This window comes from Corylus avellana, chromosome 10 (assembly GCF_965113065.1).
Source record: "Corylus avellana chromosome 10, dhCorAvel1.hap1.2, whole genome shotgun sequence".
In the NCBI taxonomy this organism is placed as follows: domain Eukaryota; kingdom Viridiplantae; phylum Streptophyta; class Magnoliopsida; order Fagales; family Betulaceae; genus Corylus; species Corylus avellana.
The window spans coordinates 10,576,811-10,601,769 of record NC_142499.1 but is presented as its reverse complement, the minus strand read 5'-3'; the positions used below and the strand labels follow the sequence as shown (position 1 = coordinate 10,601,769).

The window sequence follows — 24,959 nt, the reverse complement described above, 5'->3', positions numbered from 1 at the left end:
TGGAAGATGACACATTACATTAAATTGAAAGTTCAAGGATTGAAATTGAAAAGTTTTAAATTTAAGAAAATATTTTCAAATCATATAATGATAATTCAATAGTCATAGAAGTTTCTCCTAATATTTAAAGTAAAGGAGTACTGAAATTTCATTTATGTAATTTTGTTGAAAATCATACTCTCAAACAAGCCGGTAATAATTTTGTTGTGGAGACCCACCCATATAATTATCCAATCCAATATGCATGAGAGAAAGTTAAACCAACAACAGACGAATGCTCGTAGTGCCAAGAAGGCAAATACCGAGTCAGTATCCGACGGTACGGTACTCCAAAGGCCCAAACCATATTCACATCCGACAACACGTGAAAGCTGAAAAACAGAGGAAATTTCCCATGGACCCCAACTTCTATGGAGAATCTTTCCAACTGCTATATTTACATTGGCTGTAGGATCTCCATGCGCAGAGAGAGAAAGAGAGAGAGTGTCCCAGCCACCCAAATCATAGGAGAAGAAAATAGAGAGGAAGAAGTCTCTTTCTGATTTCTTGTCTTGAAATGGCTGCGGCTGGTTTGCTGATCTCAGATTTCATAATCTCTTTCATGTGGGTATGGTCAGGGGTTCTCATTAAGATCTTTGTGTACAAATTTTTGGAGTTGGGCAATGAACCCAGTGGCGAGGTTATCAAGTGCGTTCTCTCCATCATCAACATGTTCTTTTTCGCGTATTTGGGTAAGATTACCAAGGGTGGAGCCTACAATCCTCTCACCGTGTTAGCTGGTGCCATTTCTGGGGATTTCAGACGCTTCCTCTTTGACGTTGGTGCTAGAATCCCAACTCAGGTTACCTCTTTGGTGCTTTTATTTGGTTGTTGGAGCCTATGTTCTTGTTGGTAAACGGCTAAATTTGATTGAAATGTGATTTGACTTTGTTTTATTTGGGTGTTGAAGCACTGTCTCCGTCTGTCTGATTATCCACTGGATTTATTTGATTGAAGCGCGAACTAGGCATGCTTTATTTGCTTTTCTGGTTCGCGGTAAAGTGCAGGAAACGAGATTTTTGGATTTATGTCATTTTATTTTTGCCCAATACTGGAATACTTGTCTTCAATCATGACAAATAATTGTATAAAGCTTACTTGGAAGGATATCTGAAGTTTTTGGGCTCCAAAATAGAAATCTAATTGAAACTTCAGCTTATTTTCTTTTTCAGAAATGAACTGGAGCATGAATTGGTGTGTTTTTTGCTTTTGTTTTTTTCTTTTAATTTATCTTTTGTTTGGGAAGCTGAAACTTACCAAAAAGAAGGAATACTAAAATCTTAGTTCAGCTTTTTATTGGGGCTTTCTGCTTAATTTTTTTCTTTTGATATATGCTTGGAAGTGCAAGATGTGAATTGGGTTCTGTAGTGAATTGTCTTGGTTGATGACTTCTCTGGGCTGTTTTTTATTTTTATTTTTATTTTTTATTTTTTATTGTTGGACTAGATTGATTGATTAATGTTCTATAGTTAGTTTGAAGTGTTGGTTGTCTAATTGAATTGCACCTGGCTGGCAATTGAATAAGCTTGTCGAGTAGGGTTCTCTGTTGAATTTATGAAAGAAAAATGGAGATATTTGGAAAGCTTTTGCTTATTCTTTCATTCCTGCTCTGGGGTTTGTCGTATATCACTAGGAGAGATAAGAATGTATTAGCTGTTAGCTCTTCTTGCCTGGTAGCGCTAGGCTGTCTTCTCTTTGTAGTTGGGAAAGCTGGATGGCACAAGGGGTCTTTCTTTAGGAATTCTTAAACCGCGAGCTCCATCTCCATAAGTTCTTGCCGAGGACTCGTCAGAACAGCCTTTCCCTTCCTTCCTGTGCTGGTAGTTCTCTAATGCCAGTGAAAGCAGTCTGCTATAGGTAGTTACTACTTATCCATAAATATAATTTTTGCTGTATCACGATGCTCAATGCTTCTAGGGCTTGAAGTTTTATTATCTTGTTTAATGTTTACTTTGATTGGTGCAATCGATATTTTGTTGTGGCATACATCTTTTTTTACTGATTTCTAAATCAGATGGGGTCCTCAAATCTTGAAACAAATACTTTTGATAGCATTTGATTTATGGCTTCTTTCGTTGGTAAACCTATGGATTAAGGTGGAGGGACAGTTAAGATTGATGGCTCAAATTATAACTTTGAAGATTTTTCTTTTTTCATTCGTAAAATATGGAGAAATTTATCATAATTTATGTTTATGAAGAGTTATCTTCGTGAACAAGTTTTGTGATATTAGTCAGAAGAAAAGAACAAAAAATAGTGATTAGAGTTGAAATGCAACTTTTGATGGATATGTTCTTCTGCACATAATGTGTTAAATTATTTTGATGAGTACATTCAATTTCATAATGTCTGGTAAATTATTATAAGAACAATTTAGTTATTGTTCTGATAGCTTGTGACTGATTTGATGGTGCAGGCTCTCTGTTGGTTAAGACCTTGATTAATTGGTAGTGCTTAGTAAAATCTCTCTCTCTCAAATATATTTGAGAATCACCACAAAGTTATTCTACTCTGTGGCAGCTAGTAACCTCAATTGGAAATAGATTATTTTGGCGCTAAAAACATAATATTTTATGCTTGTTCCTCTCTTCAAATTGATTATTATGCGAGTAGAGATGGAAATATACTTAGCATACTACAAAAAGTCTGTAAATAATTAAGGCTGAGAAATTTGATAGTACCTATTTTTCTATGCTTGTTTCTGTGTATATATGTTGTGTTTATATATATAAGTATATATGTCTGTGTATGTGTGTCTTTATTGTATGTCAGTGTCTCAGCACAGAGATGCATAATTAGTGCTTTTTTGTCTAATGTTTCTGTGTGGGCAGATTTGTCTGTGGAGACTGGAGAGAGAGTAAAGCCAATGGAAGGAAGGACACAAGTCTATAATTTGTTTCCTTTCATGTTTAGTAATTGTAATAATTTTAAAACAAAAAGAAACAACAATAATTGGAAAATTATCTTATAATACAAATAATAGAAGAACCCATTCATCAAAAAAAAAAACAAACAAATAATAGAAGAACCTACCCATTTAACATGTCTTTGATGAGTTTTAATATAATAAAAAATGTACTAAAAAAGTTGTCACATGGAGAGGAAAATGTTTCATTTTAATCCTCTCTTTCACATGTCTTATTCATTTCTCATGCTATTGTTCTACTGGACATGCATCATGAAGAAATGGGATCAGTGTTGTTACGTACTTTTGATGAACTAAAACTTGAATGACGGAAGTAGGAGGCTATAGCCAGTCAATTCATCAAAGATTTTTCCTCTTTATATTTGTTCTGTTGTTCTTCCATGGCATCCTTTTCTGCCAATCGGACTGGGGTGAAATGTCCTGCAATCTTGATATTCAATTTATTTAAGGATACAATCACAAGTTACTGCAGGGCTGAGAGAGAAAATACTGAGGTGGACAAAGAATGATTATTGCTCATGTCCTGCAATTAGGAATTTCGAAGAGAATATTGTTTGGAGTAGATAATTTAAGATTGCCAAAACTATGTGCCTTGAAAATGATTTGCAATCATTCAGTCGTAGCTGGTTCCTTATAGTATGCAGGCAACTTGTTTTTCTTATATACATTGTTTTTGACCTTATATTTTCTCTCCAGGTGATTGGATCTATTAAAAAAACCTTATATTTTCTCTCCAGGTTATTGGATCTATTATTGGGGTTAGGCTCATTATTGACACCTTCCCTGAAATAGGACTTGGGCCACGTCTAAATATTGACATCCATCGAGGTGCACTGACAGAAGGTTTTCTGACATTTGCAATTGTTACTCTCTCTCTTGGTTTGGCCAGAAAAATTCCTGGAAGTTTTATCATGAAGACTTGGATCTCAAGCGTCTCCAAGTTAACTCTTCATATACTTGGCTCTGATCTGACTGGTGGTTGTATGAACCCAGCTTCTGTAAGTACCTACTTTTACTGATATTTTTTTAAAAAAATTTATGAATAACTTTCATTATCTTCAACGTATCTCTTCACAAAGAAAACTTTAGCAGAGCTAAAGCAACTATAACCCCTATACAAACCCACCCAGTGAACCAACAAAAAGAGGCTCAGAGGGAAGCACCCACACTATAGAAAATTAGAAATCAAACCAATACCCCATCTAAACCCCAAGCCTTACAAAGAATAACATTTCATTTAGTTTTCTTAGACTTTCTATTGGTAAGAAACCGAGTTCTAACTTCCCAAACAATTTGTTTTAGCAATTGCTCTTCAGTTTTGGATGATTGGCATAACGGACAGCATTTCTGTTCCTCCATATGTTGTACACGACAGAACCAAGCACCAAACGACACAAATAAGCGTTCATTTTGGTACCCATCCAACACTGCATCCCCAACGTAACTTCATTCTCCCATTTGGTAGGAGGAAAACATTACAAAGCGCCGAAGTATGCTTCCACACTTGACTACAGAAACCACACAAGAAAATAAATGGTCTCTATCTTCAATTCCATACCAGTAGAACACACTTTACATCACCTTATAACCCCAGATTAAAAGATTCCTACCTTTAAACAAAGCATCTCTAGTTGTCAACCAAGTCACAAACACTTGTTTTTTGGATGGAGAAAAAAAACCAAACCAAATCCCACTACTCCACCAGATTCAATTTACACGGATTGCATTCCAAGTATCCGAGTAAGAAAACATACTAGAATGTGAAACAATCCATTGAGGAGTACCATTTTCACCAAGAGGAACCAAACTCAACCGACTCTGAATCTCAAACAGCATATCAGATCGAGCAAGCCTCCACACCCACTGCCCATATCCTTGATGACTGTGGAAAGCTGAGCATCCAAATTGCTTTGAACATCATATATCACACGAGGCCCATATTTAACATGAAGAACCCCATTAGGATGCCAATCATCAAACCAATGGTGAATCTGAGAGCCATCCCCAACAGTATACTTAATGAACTGCCAAGCATCTCCTCTCAATTTCAGCAACTTACACCAACCCCACGTGCAGACTTGGGGAAATGCTTACCTGCCAAAAGCTTCACCCCTTCAATAAAATTGCCTCCACCCAAGCTACCCAAAGAGACCTGGCTCTCACAAAGAGACTCCTAATGTGCCTCATCATTGCGCGCTATTCCACTCATCAAGCTTCTTGATGCCCAACCCACCTTTTTTCTTAGGCAAACAAAGCATACTCCATGAAACCTTGGCTATCATTGCTTTTACTGATTTATAATATCATTGCTTCAGCTGCAGACATTTTAATCATAGAATTGATTTATGCAGGTGATGGGATGGGCTTATGCTCGCGGGGATCACATAACCAAGGAGCATATACTTGTATACTGGCTTGCCCCAATAGAGGCAACTCTGCTGGCAGTATGGATATTTAGGTTGGTAGTCCGGCCAACAAAAGAGGAGAAAGAAAACGTGAAGAGTAAATCAGAATGATAAAGTTCAACTTGGTATTCTAGAGTGTGGGTTTATCCAATCTGTTAGCATTTGAGTAGGTGAAAACGGTTAAAGACTATCGGAGTTGAAGGAATATAAAATGTACATCAATTCCTTCAGCTCATCCATTTGTAATTTATCATTCATTGCATTTAGTAGATTCCTCCCAAAACTCTCTCCCCAGTCACTGTTCATGCAAAAATATAAATGTGTGTACTTGCACACATGCTTTGGCTTAGTGTCAAACAGTAATACCACAAGTGAAAGCAATGAGTATCAATTGACGTGCAAGCATAATATGTAGTTTTTGAATTCAATATCATGAACTGCATATTGTGGGGGTGACTCCTCTTTAGGAAGGATTTATAGCATGCCAAATTGAATATCATGTATTGAATTTTTTGAATCAAATATGACGAATCAAACCTTCTTTTAGCAGGATTTGGCGACGGCAAAGTTAAAATATTGTAGTATTAAACAAATATTAAGAACAATCCCAAAAATCCAGAAAATGGGAGCTTGGGAATCTGTTAGGTGATAGATACACCTGTCTTTGGAAGCCAATGTTTGCGACGATATGATGTAACGACCCAGGGAAAAGCGCTAGTCATATCTGCGCTATTACCCTAAAAGGACTAGTTAATTTAGAGCTTCCATAGAATTCATTATAAAGCCCAGTTTCACCTAGTAACTAGGCAATGTGGGACTTAACACTCATGACTATCTCTATAAACCACCCACTTTATGTGGGCTTCTTCTCATCTTCTCAATATGGGACCAGGGTGTTACAAACTCCCCTTCTTAAACTCTTGACGCCCTTGTCAGGTCTACGTCATGCAGTGCTCTAGTACCACATGACTTGGCGTTACTAGGTGGCTCTGATACCACTTGTAACGACCCAGGAAAAAATGCTAGTCATATTTGCGCTATCACCCCAAAAGGACTAGTCAATTTGGAGCTTCCCTAGAATTCATTATAAAGCTCAGTTTCACCTAGTAACTAGACAATGTGGGACTTAGCACCCATAACTATCTCTATAAACCACCCACTCTATGTGGGCTTCTTCTCATCTTCCAAATATAGAACTGAGGTGTTACATATGAGGTCTTCCTAGGAAGCAGGCTCACAAAGAATGTGCATTCTTATAGCATCTTTGGTATTCAGAGTGGCAAATCATTACTGTTTTTCTTTTCTTTTTAACATTGGTATAGGTGGTGTTTCGGTGGAATAAGGGAAATTTCTTCATGGTATCAGTGTCAGCACCCTCGGGACTAAGGTAATTTAGTCATAATTTTGGTAACAATGAACTAAATGTAGAGTTAACATTGTTGAGGGTTGATGATACATGGTTAAGATCTCTCCAAACGATGCAAGCAAGGCCTTTTTTATTAAACAACACCAACATTCTCAAATGCTATTCATTTCATTCCCCAAAAAAATCAACATAGAAACATTCTCACTTTAATTTCACATCATTCACTTTTTATATCACATCATTTACTTTTTACTACTATTCAAATAAAAAAATCACTACAAAACAAAATTTTTGCATTTTTCAATACTACTTTTTTACTTTTCTATACTAATTATTACACTCATTTTTTTCCTCATCAAACATGAATAGTGCGGTGTTGTTTGCTAAACACACTCTATGACTTGATCAAACCCGTGATGCATGTAATCTATTATGAGTAGAAATTTGCGAAATTAGACCCACAAGGCACTATTGTTGATAATATATGGCTCATATTACATTAAGCAATTGACCAACATATAGTTATGTATCTCATATTATATTGGGCAATTGGCCAATATATGGTCATGTATCTCAAATTATCTTAGGCGATTGACCGGTATATGACCATATACCTCAGAACACCTCTTGCTTGGTGCTGATCAAAGTAGAATTCCAACAAGGAATTGATGTATTTCACTTAAAATATAGTGAAACAAAGTCACCTTTAGTATGCTATAATAAGTGGGAGAGTATATGGTAAATGGTGCAGTTAGATAACAGTACGAGGATTCGGATTTCCTGAAATCTTAAGGGGGATTTCAGATTCTGGAATTGGGGGATCTGACCATCTACTTTAATCCGAAGGCCAAGATCCCGGCACGTGTCCCATTAACTTAAAAAAAACTTTACAATAATAAAATAATATTTAAATTTTAAAAAATAATTATAAAAGAAAATACTAAAATAATAAACTTTTTTTAAAAAAATAATAAAATACTTTTTTTTCCATATGGGGTATAATTTGGGTTTGGCCCTGGGGGTGGCCGATCTACCCCTAAGAGCAATGGGGGTGGCCGAAGCCACCCCCACGAATGGCGGTTGGGGGTGGCATCAATTCCAAAAATGGGGTGGCTAATCCACTCCCAGGACTATGGGGTTGCTGAAACCACCCCAATGTCAAAATGGGGTGGCTGATCCACCTACAAGGGCCATGGGGGTAGCCGAAGCCATCCCAATGCCAAAAATGGGGTGGCCGACCACTCCATATGGCAAAATTGAAAGTATTTTCTTATTTTTTATTGTTTTTAAATTTTCTTATTTTCTTATTTTCTTTTATAATTACTTTTTAAATTTTAAATATTATTTTATTATTTTAAAGGTTCTTTAAGTTAGTGAGACATGTGGCGGGATCATGGCCTTTGGATTAAAATGGACAGCCAGGATCCCCTAATTCTAGAATCTGGAATCCCCTTAGAATTTTAAGGGATCCGGATCCATAGTATACACCCTCACACACCAGTAATATGTTTTCCATAGGAGATGTCTATTCACCATAAAGAGACACAACCTTTTAAAGGGTTGTATCAGTTATGAGTAATATTATGGACTATTTTTGTTTATCTTCTTTTTATCATCACAAAGTTGATATGGCTTTTAAAATTACCATTAGATTTTGGATGAATCATTATTGAATTTTTAATCTAATATTAATTTTAAAAGACATATCAACTTTATAAGAATAAAAAAATTGTCCATAACATAAAAAATTGTATCAGTTAAATATACTTGGCTCTTTCTAAAAGTTGTAAATGTTGTGAAAAGACACCAAATGATGCAATGTTGGTAAGTTTTTAACACTTGGTCTCCCTCAATCAGTTGTCTTTCATGATATCAAAGCCCTCAGGAGAGATACATCACCATCTTGGAAATCTTACACATACAGGACAAGAATTAGGTCGAAATACAAACCAAATAGAAGCCAAATTCAACCCCTCACAGTTGGTTTGGAGAGGAAGTCATGTACATGAAGTTAGAAGCGGCTTACATGGTAGACTTGGCTGCAGTCGGCTTGTTCCTAATACTTGGCGGTTCAGATCAAGCAGGTTGGAGTGAATGGAGTGATTGAATTGGAGAATTTTGAAGATTTTTTTTTTTTTTTTTTTAAGAATTACTTTGGAAAACACTCTATATCCAACTTCTTTTTTTATTGTTTATTTTGGAGAATGGGTTGTGCAGAATGGGAAATCAGGGAGAGGTGAGAAGTTCAGTTTTTTATTTGGTTAAAGGAGAGAAATTAATAAAATATGAGATAAAAGGATGAACATATCCTTTGAAAGAAGGAATGGGAAAATATAGCATGGAAGGTAAATTTAAGAAACTGTTCTTACAAGTTAAAAAAAAAGAGAAGATGACTCTTTAGAGCTAAGGGGATGTTTGGAGGTGTTGCATAAGACGCATGTGGCTCAAAGCGAGAAATATCATTCATTAATCTCGTCTATCTTTTTTATTAATTCACAATCGAGTATGTGAAACTTACATGTGATCTCACATATTCAAATTTGTTTATCTCTTATATATATGAGCAAAAGATGAAAATCAAACATTTCTCGACCCAAAAATCATGGTAACCCAAGGTATTAAACAAATGGTGCATACATAGTATTCCAACCATGCATTTGCTTTATGGATATCGTTATTGTACATTCTAGCCTTCATTTTTTAGACATGTAATTCGTACATATTAATTTTAACAATTCAACGGCAAAAATATGAAAATATGTGACATCATATGGATAAAATGTAATTTGTTTAACTACAAGAATTGAAGCTAACAAGGATGAGATGAGATGGAACTCATACAAAAAAACTAGTACACAAGTTGTGGGTCAAACTCCGCAATATCAACAGATCCAGACTCAATTGGTGGCATCAGATATGCCGCCAGGAGCTCAGAGGCCAAGGCTGCCACAAGTGGTATCCTCTTTAGGTTCTTCACAAATGGCAGCTCGTCGTTCTCCCCAATTGCGATAAGCTTCTTGTTAATCTCCACCATGGTGTCCAACTTCCTTTTAAACTCAGGGTTCTCAACGTCTAGCACTGCTGGGAAAATCCTTGCTGTTGTGCGGTTTGTCTGCATAAAAAACACCCAACTTAAAATGACTGCTGAAGATTCAAGATTTGCAACTCATCTTTCTCTAGTTAGGTAGAAAGAATTATACAGCAGCAGCCCAGGGAATGCAGGGAAAGTATTGAAAACTTGGTATATGATAACCATAGTTTTTTTCCTTTTTCTAATTCATCTTGGCAATCAATGAGCACAAAACGGTTTGATGTAAGAATGAAAAATGCAAATTTGTGACATTATTGCTTGGCATATAATGAATTCTAATGAACTCCTCAGAATCCTTTTGTGATCGTAGTCTCACCTCGATGATGACATGCATATCGAATTCTTTTGTGTTGAGCCCAATGCCTTCATAGAAAGCTGTGCGTTGGCAATCATTTAGGTACATGGTCACATAAACCTGCATGGTAGATTCATGAAATTGTAAGAGAAGTATAGAAACTTAGACAGACTTTAATCTGAACAATTCTAGTTAGGTTGCTTTATATGTAACTTCAGTGGAAAGTAAAAGTGTAACTAGGAATGGAATCAAATCATATCCTAGACTTCATTTTTTCATTTTATCTAGGCTGTTTTCATCTAATGTTTAACAGCACCCTACATTGCATTAGAAAATGTCCCAGAAGAATCAAGAATTATATGAGCCGCAAGTTTAGCAAGGTAATAGTACCGAAAGGCAGAAGAATCGGGACCACAACTTTGCTTTCCAGTCATTGAGAAATTGGGGCTGGGCTTTCATCAATGCAGAGAAGAAATCACCATGCCGGTTCTCATCCTGGCACCAGTTCTCAAAATACTTGAAAATGGGATAACATTGGTACTCAGGATTGGCCTTGAGATGTCTGTATATGGTTATGTATCTCCAGTACCCAATTTTCTCAGATAGATAAGTAGCATAAAAGATGAACTTTGGCTTGAAAAATGTGTACTTCCGAGCCTTTGTTAGGAAACCCAAGTCCAAGGCCAAATTAAAATCAGACAGACCCTTGTTCAGAAATCTGCATATAATACAACAACAGTACCATTGTTGATTGCCCAGATACAATGCATGTATATGCGTCAAAGAGAAAAGGAGACAACATCCGCTTACCCAGCATGCCTGGCTTCATCCCTGGACATAAGAGAGAAAATCTCTGCTACAACTGGATTGGTTTTCTGCAGGATCAATCCTCCAAACAGTTAAAACAAGCCCAACAGTACGAGGATAAAGTTCTGTTAATCCAAACCAAAATTAGCTAGCAAAAGAAAAGAGTAAAAAAGGAAAGAAAACTATACGGCCTTCATTTTCCTTAAACCCATTTTTTTGAGAATTCTAAATAAATAAGCCAGAAGGTTCATCATAGAGGACAATGTTTCAGAGAAACACACCTCAATCCTGGTACCCACTTCTACAAAATTGGATATATTTATATCACTACTCGATTCGACAAATTAGAGACTGGTCGGCTAATTTTTCTACTACAGAAAACTGATTGAAGTTGAATTTCTATATATTAATATATACAGCTTCTAATTTCTTTAATATGAAACCATATTCTCAAAACTCTCCCTAGTAATTCAGCAATTCGGGGTGTTGAAATATTTGGATTCCCAAGATTCAGCTGTTAAATTTGCGATGCAAACAAGTTTCTAACAAGGACGAAGAGAAACCCCAAATGCACAATTTAGAGAACCCACAACACAATAGCATCAGAGATTGAGGAACAAGAAAGCCATACCTTGAGCCTTCTGCCAAGCTCTTTGTAGAGAAGGAACCCAGAGAACTCAGCAGTGCAGGACCTCTCCAAGAACTCCACAAAGATTTGCCTGAGAGGTCCTTGCAATTTATCAGCAGCCTCCTTGAACTCCTTGTTTCTGACAAAGTGGGTCTGGTTGAAGTCAGTCTTGAATTCTTGCAGCAGAGCTTCAAACTCAGCCTGGTTGAGGTTCTTGTTGATCTCAGTGTTGAAAAGGGTCTCCATCTCATCGAAGTCAGTGGTGTAAAACCTTGGTGCCAAGAGGGTCTCCTTAATGACATTTTTACCAGCCTTCTTGCTAGGCTTGGTGGTGGTGGGAGGCTGTGAAGTGGCCGTCATTTTGATGGTGGTGAACTTTGGGTATGAACCGCTTCTTGGGTTGCTAAATTTAGGGGTTGAGCTGCAAAATTTGGAGATGGGTTTCACGAGGGCCATTTCTGCTGCCATTTTCGGACCAAGCTTTGGTGGAGTGTTCTGAAGGAAGTGACTCTGTAGTGGGGGTGAGGGACTTATCGGGTGGGAAGGGATAAGATGTTGTCGAGAAACCATAGAATCTCATCCAATGAAATCTAATGAGATTTAAATACTTGACACGTGGCTGGTGATTATCGGCCTGTCCCGATTACTTGATTGGTTGTGATAATGCGTCATCGCGTCGTGGGTGAGAATTTGTGGTCTCCTTTTTTTTTTTTTTTTACTTCTAAGCTTGTGGTCTCCCGCGTAGTTTTATTTTATTTTATTTTTAAAAAAGCTTGTGGTCTACCTTTCATTTCTTCTAAAAATTGTCTCTAGTTATTTTTAGTATGCAAGTCGAATATTTGAATTTGCACGAAATCAGTTGGTATAATTTTATTTTGAATACAAGTCGAGTTCAAACTTATCATTGATTTAAATAATTCATTCAAACTTGGTTGGTTAATACAGTTATGAGACAATTGAACTAGTGAAGATGGTCGCTTATAGTAGTGGTCTAAGTTCAAGATCGAGACAGGATCGCCTTGTGTTTCCACAAAAGCCCATGTGCTCTAAGTGCAACAAGCCACATCATGGGCATTGGAAGGTCGGAATGGGAGTATGCTTTTACTAGGGAGTGCATTCCTATTCCCAACGTTATGTTCCTTTTCTGCACAACTGACAAATTAACGAAAAAATGGTTCCATAAAACATTCAAATAAATTAAAATGACAACAAAAAAAAAAAAAAACAAACAAATAAAGTGCTTCACAAAAACAAAACAAAAGAAAATTCTTGAGACGAAACTTACACGTAGTATAAAATTCTTTTTGACAAAAATTGCTTTGAATCTGCTTCTTGCAATGCGGTTAGATGATTTTTCAAGAGAAAGTGTGTTTGTGAGATAAGGGTTGACCAAATTTTCTTATGGGGTGTGGGTTTATGCATGTTTTGTTAGAAATAAGGAAAGAGAAAGAAAAATAGAGGAGGCTATTTAAGAAAATAGGATAAAGGTTTTGTCTTGTCTCTGTTTATGTCCTAGGTTTTTGAAATATTGAGGTGGAATTAGAAGGAAAAAACAAAAAGAAAAAAGGATTGGAGGCCATTGTAGCATTAGGCATACAGGGTTATAACAATTTATAGAGTTATTGAATTTTGTATCATCTTTCTCATAGTAATGTGTTTAGGTGGCAAATTTAAGGTTAGAATATGCTATGAACCGTTGATGATGTGTATAAGCTTTAACATAAATTGTTTAGAATTAATGTATGCAATACCTATATGGCCAATTATGGATAGTTAATGCACTATGTTTTTAAATTTTAAATTTTGTCTTCCTATAATTTTTGGAGGGTATTAATTGTGAGACCATAATTATAATACATTAAACATATTCACTTAATTAAATCCCATATAGGAGATTTTTTTTTAAAAAAAAATAAAATAAAATCTTGGATCATACATTAAATATCGTCACTTAATGAAATCCCATGTGAAAAAATTTTAGAAATAAAATATTGGAGAAAGTACATGGCCGGTGGCGGACTAGGATCCTGACGCTAGGTAGAACTAATATTGTTCTAACAGCATATGATAGCAGCAAAAACTAAGAATTGAAAATTGAAAATGAAATTTAGGAAGAGAAAGACCCTAATTGTCCAAAATAAGCAAACAGATAAATAACTCTGAAAGACTTAAATTTAATTGATAGTTCAAATTAAATTAAAAAATAACAAAGACTAGATGCCTTTATATAGGCTAGCCACCTCCTAATTTAACAATGAAAAAGAAAAAAAAAATCCTAATAGAAAAAGGGAAAACATAATCTTTGTTGATAATAGTTTTCGATGAGTGACATGGCACGATGTCCAAGGAATCATCGGGCTGCAAAATAACAAAGATAAGATAAGAGCTGCCGGTGGGGAATAGCTCTGATGCCTAAGTTAGTAATTAATCTGAGAGGGAGAGAGCAAATACTTAATGAGAGCTTGAGAGAGAGTTGAGATTACCCGAATAATGAACTGGTGACTCTCTTTTATAGGCATTAGGTAGCAGTTGTCTCCCCGTAATTCTCGGCCCCACGTTCCCGAGGATCCACGTGCGCAATGCTGGCGAAGTGGATTGTGGGTTATTCCATGATCATGAGATTGTGGAGTGTGTTAGTGGGTGGCTCGACCACACTTGTGTTGGAGTTGGGTACCCAAGTTATCCTTGGGCACACGTGTCTAGGTTTGGTGCTGACAGCTGGGCCATGTTTTGGGGAACGTGGGGGCTTTGCTTGGGCGCTAGGGGCATCCTCACACTCATTAGTGAATGTGGGTCTCCTTCACTTGCCGAATGACCATTGTACCCTCGATGGAAAGACTGTTATTCCCTCAGTGGGCTGGCCATGCTTTGGATTGGGCCGATTATGTCTTGGCTTGGGCCGGTCTTTAGTGGGCTTTCACATTGGACCGGGCATAGAGGTGTTGGCCTTTGTAGTGGCCAATCTATGACTCAACAGTTACCCCATAATTTCCTTGTCCAAGTGACTATGGAAATTCCTGTTCTTCAAAATGGATCGGTTACCGACCAAACCTCCGGATGAGGATTTTCCTGGATTGGTCTTCCAAAATTTGAAATAATTTTTCGAGGGAAAATTTTGACTTTTGAGCTTCCTAAGCTAATAGTCTGGAGACTGTTGGTCTTCTTGAGCCAACGATCTTCGAGATCATTGGTCTTCCTGAGTGATGGATGGCTCGCGTGTCAGTTTTTGTTTCTCAAAGTTGTTGCCATGTGTTGCTTCTTGTGTGGTTGGAATCTCTGTGGCTACGTGTCAAACCGTGAATGGCTTGGTGAAGCACGTCTTTTAAGGGCATTAAATTTATGTGCATATTTTCGAAGCAACCGTAGGGTTGCGTGTGTGCCGCATCTTCGAAGTACTTGAGTGTTGTACTTCTTATGACATTATAAAAGGTTTCTATCTCCTTTAGTTCGCCATTTTACAATTCTAGCACACTAGAATCCTCCATTTTCGCTCCCTCAAAGCTTTGCAACTTCTTTTTCTCTGCTGGCTTGCTTCCATTCTCAATCCTTTCCCCAATACTACTTCTTGAGAGTAGTATATCTTAGGGTTTCAGTCGAGTCTATGCCATCTGCCGAGCCTTTTGTCAGTTTAGATATCCCAGTTCTTGATTATCTCCAATTCCTTCTTCCTCTTCTTGAACCGACGGTTGACCATCTTCGGTTAAGCGTAACCCACCTTCTGATTCGAGGAGGTTACCCGTGTATCCCTCGGTTGCTTGTACCAAGCCTTCTGTACTTAATGGGTTGAAATGACGGGGAAGACTCCGACGGTTTAGGCGAGACATACCCGACCCTTTGGTGGTCGTCTCTTGCATCTGCCGACAAAGGTCGGATTAGGAGGAGTTACTTCATTCCCTCCTCCGTGGATCTTTGGTTCGATGAAGCCCATAATGGAGCCATCGTCCAGGAAGCACGAGGTTTGCCTGTACGAGGCAATGTTTAGAGCCAAACTCCAATTGCCTTTCCCGAAGTTTGTTTTGGATGTTCTGAGCCATTTGAACCCACATCAAATTGCACTGAACGCTTGGTGGTACTTCTTTGCATGCGTTGTGTTATGGCCACTTGTCCTCGGAGATGAGCATCTGATGACAGCTTGGGAAACCAACATCCTTACCAGCAAAGGTATATTCTGAAAACTTGCTTTTTCTTGTTGCATGGTTTTCTGTTTGTATTTCTTATCTCTTGTCCTTCTTTCGCGTACAAATGTCTCGAGCTGTCTGATGAAGAGCTGGACAGAATGAACAAAATCATGGCCTTCGCTTGGAACAAGAAGAACCATGACCAATTGGACTACGGTTTTTTGCCTACCATGGCCAATCTGAAGAAATATTTGGGGTATCCCCCAATCGGCAGGTCGAGCAGCATTATTCAACCGATGAGGAAGTGAATTCTCGAGGCTTCAAGGAGGCCGATTGCCGAGCCTTCGAAAAATAATGCAGTTGACAACGGCAAAGAGAAGGCCGGTGAGCCTTCTAAAAAGTCTACCTCAGAGAAAGGCAAGAGGAAGGTTGAGGAAGCTTTCTCAAGGATTCTTGCGGCAGCCAAGATTCCAACTTCGGCTTTGACTCCACTGAGGTTAATGGATGAACCCGAGGATTCGCCTTTAAAGAGGTGGAAACCAATGCCTCTGGATCCTTGGGATGCCTTTGCACAGGTAATGGGTGAATTGATGAAGGAGTTTGAGATGCTCGAAACCAATGCCTTTCTTGACCTCTTGGATCTTCTGGGAATCCCACAGGTCAATGCTCATCCGATTGCTGCCTTTCCGATCAATGTTGTTCTTACAGAACCCATGACACCTTTTGGATCTAATTCGTTAGAAGAATATTTGGACGTGGAGTAGATTCTGGAGAAGGTGTTAGCTTGAAGGTCGGGAAGCCCACAAAAAAGTGAGGGCAAACCGATTGATGTGGAGAGTAATGTTGATATGGAGCTAGCTCTTGAAGATAAGACTTTTCAATTTGGGACTGTTTCGGGAGCCGAGGCTGAACTGATTCCGACAACTGGTCAAACTGAGGAGACAGAGGTTGAGCTAGAAGCTTCGCCCCCGACCGTGGCTCGGTCTCCATCCCTTCAAGAAAATTCACCTCCGACGAAGTTGAGGATGCCGAAGCTAAAAATGCCGAAACTTTGGTCCCAATCGAAACTTCCGTGAAGCCAATGGGAGTCAAGCACATCGAGGTTCCAACTCTTGCAACCAGTCTCCCGACAAGTCCAAACCCGGTTAACTCTTCGGCTACTGGGGCCTCTTCAAGCTCAGGAATGCCCTTCCCTTTGAACCAACTGGGTATTGGGCTCCTTGGCCATCCTCTCAAGGCCATTGCTGACATCATTCCCGCGGGCTACTCCAAAGGTCTTGGGAGAACTTCTGCTGTGTAGGTGGCAAAACTCCTCCTGTTTTATCAGCTAGTGGTAAGTCCTTGCATCAATTTTTTACACATAATCCTCTTTTTATCACACTAATTTTGAACTCTTTTTCCAATGCATTGTAAAATTAGTGTGCATCTTCACGGACTTCAGAGACTTCATCCAAAATGCAAACAATGAAACTGAGGAGATGTAGAAGAAGTTGCAGGAATCATAGAAGGAAAATGCTCGGCTTGGAATGATCTTGGTGGAGCAAGACAAGGGGCTGGTTCTTATGGGCTATAAGCATTCTTTGCTGGAGGCTTAGGCTTCCAAGGTCAACTCTCGGGTGCAGGACAGGGAGGCTCGAAACAATGATCTGAATGCTCGGGTGCAAGACCTGGAGGCTGAGTTAGCAGCCATTAAGGACAAGTCCGAGACCTTGGAGATCGACTTCTCGGTGGCCTAAGAAGAGCTGAATCAAATGGAAGAGGCCTTAACAGAATATGAGCTTCAACGTAAAGCGGCCGAGGATAAGTAGGCTTCTCTGTCTGAAGAGCTCTTAGGGGCAAAGGACAAAGCCTCGTATGAGCTCCTTAAATGCAAAGAGGATGAAGACAAACATGCTTCATTGTCCGAAGAGCTGAAGGTAGCGAAGGATGAGGCTGCTTCTCAACTTCTAAAGGCTCAGAATGCTGTTGAGAAACAAAAGGCTGCCAAGTTGAAGGATCCAAGCTCAGGAAAAGGTTCAAGCACCTCAAGAGGCAATTCAAACATTATAAGGCAAAGGCTAGGAGTTACTTCAAGCAGCTCTCCTTTGTAGCATGGATCTGAGATCATACATGGGCCTAAGGATTCATCTGGGGCTTTGAAACTTACTTTGAGTTAGTCAAGAATCCCACGGACTTGATAAGCATCGAGACCGTTCCTGCAACTACCTTCCTCGCCTTGGCCAAATCCATAAAAGAAGTCACCCATCTGGGGCAAAAGGAGATGCCGGATGCTCGGGGCATCACAATGTTTGGTGTTGACCCCAAGGATTTTGAAGATCAAGAACATTCGGCTTCTTCAGAAAAAAATGTAAACTCGGGAAGCACTGGAGCTCCCAAGACTGGCCCTTCTGAGGCTAAAGACTTGTAAAAAACTTTTTGAGATATGTTAATGAGAAAAATGTCTTTTGCTCAACTTTTTGTCTTACTTTTTTTTTTTTTTTTTTTGCAATCTTAAAAATAAACTTAAAAGTTTAATTTTGTGAATGCTTGGCCGAGGGAAAGCACCCTTGCAGTTGCATTTCGCCGAGGTATTTTAGCCTTCGAATGAGCCTTCCTTCGAGGCTTTTCATTCTTAAAATGGGTTAAGTTCAGAAAGTGCCTTTATGGCTATCTTTCTTGAACGTTACCCTCGGGAAAGCGCCTTCTCAGCTATATTTCTCTGAGGTATTTTAACCTTCGAACAATCCTTCTTCAGAGGCTTTATGTTCTTAAACTGGGTTAAGTTCGGAAAGCGCCTTTACGGCTATATTTCACGAACGTTGGCCTCGGGAAAGCGCTTTATTGGCTATATTTCACCGAGGCATTTTAGCCTTAGACTTAACTTGCATCTGAGGTTCTTAATCCTTTAATTGAGCTAAGTTTAGAAAGCCCGTTTACCTCTATTTTTTTCAAACACTTGGACTCGAGAAAGTGCTTTTACGGCTATATTTCACCAAGGTATTGACTTTGATGCAATAATTTTTGAATATTCCTTTGATTGATACGATGCTTTTACAATGGAAATCAAAGCTAATTGAAATTAAAGCAAATTTTTTAAAGCAAAGTACTTCTTCAAATGTTCAGCGTTCCATGGCATTAGGAGTGTCTTCCCCTTGGAATCTTCAAGGTGATATGCTCCCGCTGTGGCATCCAACTACCTTGTAAGGTCCTTCCAATTTGGAGCTAGCTTTCCCTCCGCTGGGTCCTTGGTGGCGATAGTAACTTTTCACAAGACCAAGTCTCCCAACTTGAAGGTTTGGTGTTTGACCTTTCGGTTGAAGTACCGAGCCACCTTCTCTTGGTATGCCGCCATGGTTACTTGAGCCTAGTCCCGTTTCTCTTGCAGCACGTCAAGATGCAGCTTGATGCCTTCATCATTGCATTCTGGCCAAAAGGTTTCCACCTGGAAGCTTCCCAAGCCAACCTCAGCTGGGATGACTACTTTGGTCCCAAAGGCTAGAGCATAAGGAGTCTCGTCCTCTTCGTAGTTTGGTACGCCCATGGGACTTCTGGGAGATCCTCGACCCACTCTCCTTTCACTTCACCAAGCTTTTTCTTTAGAATCTTGAAGATGGTCTTGTTCGTGGCTTCAACTTGCCCATTCGCTTGGGGATGTCCCGGGGATGAGAAGTAGTTTCTGATATGGAGCTTGGAACACCATTATCGGAATGAATCGCAATCAAATTGCTTCCTATTGTCAGTGACGAATGCATATGGAGTGCCATACCGACAAATGACATTTTTCCAGAGGAACCGCTCCATGCATTTGGCCGTTATGTTCACCAAGGCTTCCACTTATTCCCATTTGGTGAAATAATCCACAACCACCACTGCGAACCAAACACCCCATTTCCTCAGGGAAACGGTCCTACTACATCTACCTCCAATTGCGAGAAGGGCTAAGGTGAGAAAATGAAACTCAGCTCCTCGGCGGGTTGCTTGGAAACATTGGCAAAGTGTTGGCAATTGTCGCAAGTTATGACCGTTTTCATTGAGTCTCGACTCATGTTTGGTTAGTAGAACCTTGCTCGGACAGCTTTGTGTGCCATCACTCTTGCTCCCAAATGACTGCCATAGATTCCTTCATGAATCTCTTGGAGGATGTAATTACCTTCCTCCTTAGAGACACACTTGAGAAAGGCCAACATGAAACCTTGCTTGTAGAGGGTTCCATTTACCATGGTAAACCAAGCAGCCTTAGTCCTCAATTGGACTGCTTTCTTTTTTTCAGTTGGAAGAGTTTCCTTCTCCAAATATTCTACTAGCTCTTCTGCCCATTTAGGCATCACCTCTATCACTAAAACCGTGATTTCCTCGGTTATAGCAGCTTGGAGTAGAATTTGAACTGGTTCTTTGGTTTCTTTCATACCGTCCTCAGTTGCTGAACCCATCCGAGCCAAACGATCTGCCCTTTCATTCTCGTCCCTCGGAATCTTGATTATATAGAATTTTTTGAAAAAATTATGCATTTTTTGTACTTTAGATAAGTATAGCTTCATCTTCTCCCCTTTGGCTTTGAATTCTCCTCGGATGTGTCTGAAAATTCACTTCGCACCTCCATGAATTCTACTATAATTTCCCGAGCTAAGTTGAGTCCTGTTAAGACCGCTTCATACTCAGCTAAGTTGAGTCCTGCTAAGACCGCTTCATACTCGGCTTCATTGTTGGTAGCCTTGAATTCCAACCTCAAAGCACTACGCAACTCTTCTCCATCTGGTGTGATCAACTCCACTCCTGCTCCACCATTCTTTTTGTGGATGATTCAACCACGTAGATGTTAAGTGCTAAAATATTCATATTTTTAGCCCGTAACTTACATGTTTTAATTCTTTAGTTTTAGTTAATTATGTCATTTTAGCTCTTTTATTTATTTTCCTTGATTTTGTAGGTCTTTGGAAGTAAAAGAAGAAATTTCAGAAGTTTTGGACTTAAAAAGAGCTATTTTGAAAATTGGAAGGCTCTGGTAGTGCGATCAATCGCATGGGAGCTGTGATAAGTGCCAAATATTACATATTTGGACCCCTTTATTTACATTAGTTAATCCTTTAGGTCTGTCGTTATTTAATATTTTGTGTTAGTTTTGTGTTTAATGTTTTGTAGGTCATTAAAGAAAAACTACAGCTTTAAAGGGAAAAATGTAAAGTTTGGAAGAAAGCATACTTTAAGAACACCTAGATGATGTGGTTAAGTTTAACCAAATCCAAGAAAAGGTTAAATCGGATTAAAGATCAGATTGGATAAAATTTTGGATTGGATTCAAATTTAGATTCTGTACATGTCTTAGTATTTTGACCATAACTTTCCGTTCAAATATTGGATTGAAGTGATTCAAATGGAATTGGAAAGCTAACTCAAAATAATACAATTTGTTGTGAAATATGATTTTCCTAATTCGGATGGTTACTATGCCAAAATTACCCCGCAAGCAAAGGACACAAATCTGGACGAATCTTATTCCGATTTCAGACTTCTATTTTGACTAGGAGACAGACCTCCGAATTATCTAGGTTTAATAGGGCTTCTAGGACTTCCCTAAGCCTATAAATCGACTTCTTTGTATTCAAGAAAAGATATAGAATTCCAAAGAACAAAATTCTACAGTTTTTCTCTTTTTAGTTTAGGTTTTCCTTAGATTTATGTTTTATTTTTATGTGGAGCTAAATTCCCAACTAAGGTTGGGGATGAAGCCTCACCAATGAAGAACATCAATCCTTTTATGTAAATCTTTATTTATCTGATTTTATTGGGTTTAATATTTCAATTGTTTTACTTCTTTTCAATGTGTGGAGTAATTTTTGGATATCTTTTGTGATTCAAGGATAAACTTGATGATTTAAGATACTTTCACATAATTGATTGCTTGATTTTATTTGCCTAAATAATTGAATATCCCTTGTGATTTGTTCTACGAATACATTTGGTGTTTCAATTAAGATTTGATATCTTTTGTGATTTATGGATATATCTGATGATTTAATTGATATTGGATTCCTTTTGTGATTTATGCAATGAGTTGATACATGGGATGGTTTTGATTAACTGTTGAAGCATAGTAAAACATATATAAGATTTTAATTGTGAGAACTTCAAATTAATATTAATAAACACGAAAGTATGTTGTTATGATTGGATGAGCGTGAATTCCTAAACCTTAGTCTTTTATCTCTTAGTTTATTTTAATTAGTTTATATTTGTCTTTTAATTTCGAAAAATCAAAATTCAAAACCCTTTTGGAACTAGGTTAGGATTTAATTAGTTTAGATTTAAATTGCTCTTTCAAGAATACAATTCTCTATAGGTTCGACCTCACACTTGCAATCCATTAAACTACAATCGATTCGTACACTTGCGAGTTAAATAAATTTGTACAACAAGTTTTTGGCGCCGTTGCCATGGATTTGTTTATTTTTCGAAACCAAGTTATTTCTAGATTAGTTTTATTTTTCTACTAGTTATAATTAAGATTTTATTTTTTCTGCAATTTGTTTTGTTTTGATCTTGTTACTAATAAAAAAAAGAAAAATAATTTTTTTTTTTTTTTTTGGCTTGTTTTACAGCTCTTCCGCACACCCTTGCTAGTGCGACTGATTGCAGCCCTACTACGATCGAGCATACTCGGGGCCAAGACAGCAAGCTCATGCACACTTGCACTTGTTAACTGCCGCATCTTCACTCAAGTGTGTACGATCGCACATCAGCGCGATCGAGCGCACTCACAGCAAAGGCAGCAACTACAGCAGTTTCGTACATTTAAGCCAAAAATTTATTTTTGGTCTTTTTTGTGAGTTTTTCAGTTTTAGGTTTTTATTTATTTATTTAATTGTGTTAGTCGTTTTTTTTTTTAAAAATATTAAAAAATAAAAAAATGGTTAATGTTTTATGTGGGATATTTGCATGCTAAAAAGTGAGGGAGAAGTATGAATTTTCATTTTAATGATTTTAATGCCTCTTCTAGTTATAAGACACCAGCTCCTATTAACTACTCTCAAAATTTTTACCGACATAAGCCATGTTCATACTGCTCAAATCCTTATCATCATTATAGTGATTGTCCATCATGGGGACAAGCTTCTAATTTTCCATATGAGCAAATGAACACCAGTTTCTCTAGTCCAGGGTTTGATTCAAATTTCAATTATTACAACCTGGACTGGAGCAACTGTTGTGCAAATTTATTTAACTCGCAAGTGCACGAATCAATTGAAGTTAATGGATTGCAAGTGCGAGGTCGAACCCACAGGGAATTGTATTCTTGAAAGCAATTTTAAATCTAAATTAATTAAACCCTAGTCTAGTTCCAAATTTTTGAGAGTTTTTTTTTTTTTGAATGAAAAAGCCAAAGCATGAGCAATTTAAAGTGATTGAAATCTTATAACGAAGCACTAAGGTTTCGGAATCCGCACTCACAAATTCATAACAACATAATTTCATGATCTATAATATTCTCCAAAGTTCTCACATATAAATCTTAAGTTTGTTTTACTATTGCTTCAAAGAATTAATCAAAAGATCCCATGTATCCATTCATAACCCAAATCACAAAAGAAATCCAATATTCGATCAAATCATTAACTGTATCCGTAAATCACAAGAAAATATCCAATCTTTATCAAAACATCAATTGTATCCAGAGAATAAATCACAGAGGAAATCCAATTTTTAACAAAGAAAACCAAGCAATCAATTGTATTGAATAATCTTAAATCATCAAGTGTATCCTTGAATCACAAAAGATATCCAAGAGTTATTCAATCCAATTGATTAGAAGTAAAACAATAGAGCAATTAAACCATTAAATTGGGAAATATTACATACATAAAACAAAGTTGCTAATCATAAGTGAGGCTTCATCTTCAACCTTAGTTGAAGGTTTAGCCTCTCATGTTATTGAAAGACAAAACAAAATTGATTGAATTCATAATGTAAAATCGAGTACTTACAAATAAGAATCACAAAGTAGAGATTCAAAAGTTAGGAAAACCTTAAACTCTCTTCTTTCTCCTCTGCAATCTTCAAATTCGTAGCCCCCTCAACTAATCTGATAATTCCCTATTTATAGACCTAAAACTTAGGGTTTTACAAGTTGAAATCGGATACAATTCGTCCAAGTTTGTACCATTTAATTACGGGACGATTTTGGAATAGTAAACGTCCGAATTAGGAAAATCCTATTTCACAATGAATTATAGTATTTTGAGTTAGCTTTCCAACGCCACTTGAATCACCTCAATCAGATATGTGAGCGAAAAGTTATGGTCAAAATACTGAGACGTGTAGAATCTGAATTTGAATCCAATTCGAAATTTTATCCAATCTTATCCTTAATCCGATTTACCCATTTCTTGGATTTTGTTAAACTTAACCACATCAGCTAGGTCTTCTCAAAGTATGTTTTCTTCCAAAAAGTAGTTTTTCTTCAACACCTACAAAATACTAAAAACACAAAACTAACACAGAACATCAGATAATAACACAGCTAAAGGATTAACACAAGTAAATTAAGGGGTCCAAATATGCAATATTTGGCACACATCAGCAACCAATTTAATTTCTCATGGTCAGCTCAGGCTATAGGAAATTATGCTCACCAATTTGATGAATTGCACCATTCAGAATATCTGCAGTTTGATCACCAAGCTCAACCACCTGCGGATCAATCCATTACTCAAATGCCACAGCCTGCACCACAGTCATCACTGGAAGACATGATGAAAGCATTCATGCAATCAATTGATAAGAACATGCAAGAGATGAAGCATGATATGAAGAATACTAACATGAGCAATAATCAAGCTACTCAAGAGCTCAAGAATTTCAACTCCCAAGCCATACAAGACATACAAGAACTTAAGCAGGCCATGACCAAGATAGAAGGACAGATCGGTCATCTAGTTGCTGACTTCAACAGAATAGAGGAAGAAGAGCTTCGAAGTCAGCTGATGGCTGAAAGGCACTACATGATTGATGAGGATCATTATGAAAATTCTTATCATGAGCATGCCCAAGTCACCATCACACTAGAGAGTGAGGAAATTGTGGATAACAAAAAGGAGGAAGAGAAAGAGGAGCAAGTTGAGCACCATGAAAATAGTGAGCCCCCAATGGATCCTAATCTGCCCAGTGACATGGAAGTGAGTACTGAAGCTCCTGCCTACATCACTGTCCCTCTTGAGACACATCAAGAACCCAAAGCTTCATCGCCTGAATGTCTCAAAGAGCCATCTTATGTCAAGATACTCAAGGACTTGTGCACACAAGCACACAAA

At 37.9% G+C, this 24,959-nt stretch overlaps 2 protein-coding genes across 2 annotated transcripts; one reads left to right on the top strand and one right to left on the bottom strand.

The window, feature by feature from the left end:
• Positions 1–309: 309 nt before the first annotated feature.
• SIP2;1 (small and basic intrinsic protein 2;1) lies at positions 310–5,719 on the top strand. The gene is made up of 3 exons (XM_059572448.2): positions 310–841; positions 3,703–3,963; positions 5,317–5,719. Exons 1-3 carry the CDS (start codon positions 557–559, stop codon positions 5,479–5,481), a joined length of 711 nt encoding a protein of 236 aa, XP_059428431.2. The 5' UTR covers positions 310–556; the 3' UTR covers positions 5,482–5,719.
• A 3,766-nt stretch (positions 5,720–9,485) lies between these two features.
• On the bottom strand, positions 9,486–12,072 carry CRD1 (dicarboxylate diiron protein, putative (Crd1)). Its single transcript, XM_059606650.2, has 5 exons — positions 11,561–12,072; positions 10,933–10,997; positions 10,513–10,840; positions 10,144–10,242; positions 9,486–9,848 (listed from the first exon to the last, which is right to left on the bottom strand). Exons 1-5 carry the CDS (start codon positions 12,023–12,025, stop codon positions 9,585–9,587), a joined length of 1,221 nt encoding a protein of 406 aa, XP_059462633.1. The 5' UTR covers positions 12,026–12,072; the 3' UTR covers positions 9,486–9,584.
• Positions 12,073–24,959: the final 12,887 nt, after the last annotated feature.

Bases quoted from the DNA above. Each gene is read 5' to 3' on its own strand.
- CRD1 (XM_059606650.2), bottom strand. From the start codon at position 12,025: ATGGCAGCAGAAATGGCCCTCGTGAAACCCATCTCCAAATTTTGCAGC. The intron at 10,243-10,512 runs GTACTATTACCT...TCTACCATGCAG, and splicing joins CCCGATTCTTCTGCCTTTCG to GTTTATGTGACCATGTACCT. The intron at 9,849-10,143 runs GTGAGACTACGA...TTTTTTATGCAG, and splicing joins ATATGCATGTCATCATCGAG to ACAAACCGCACAACAGCAAG.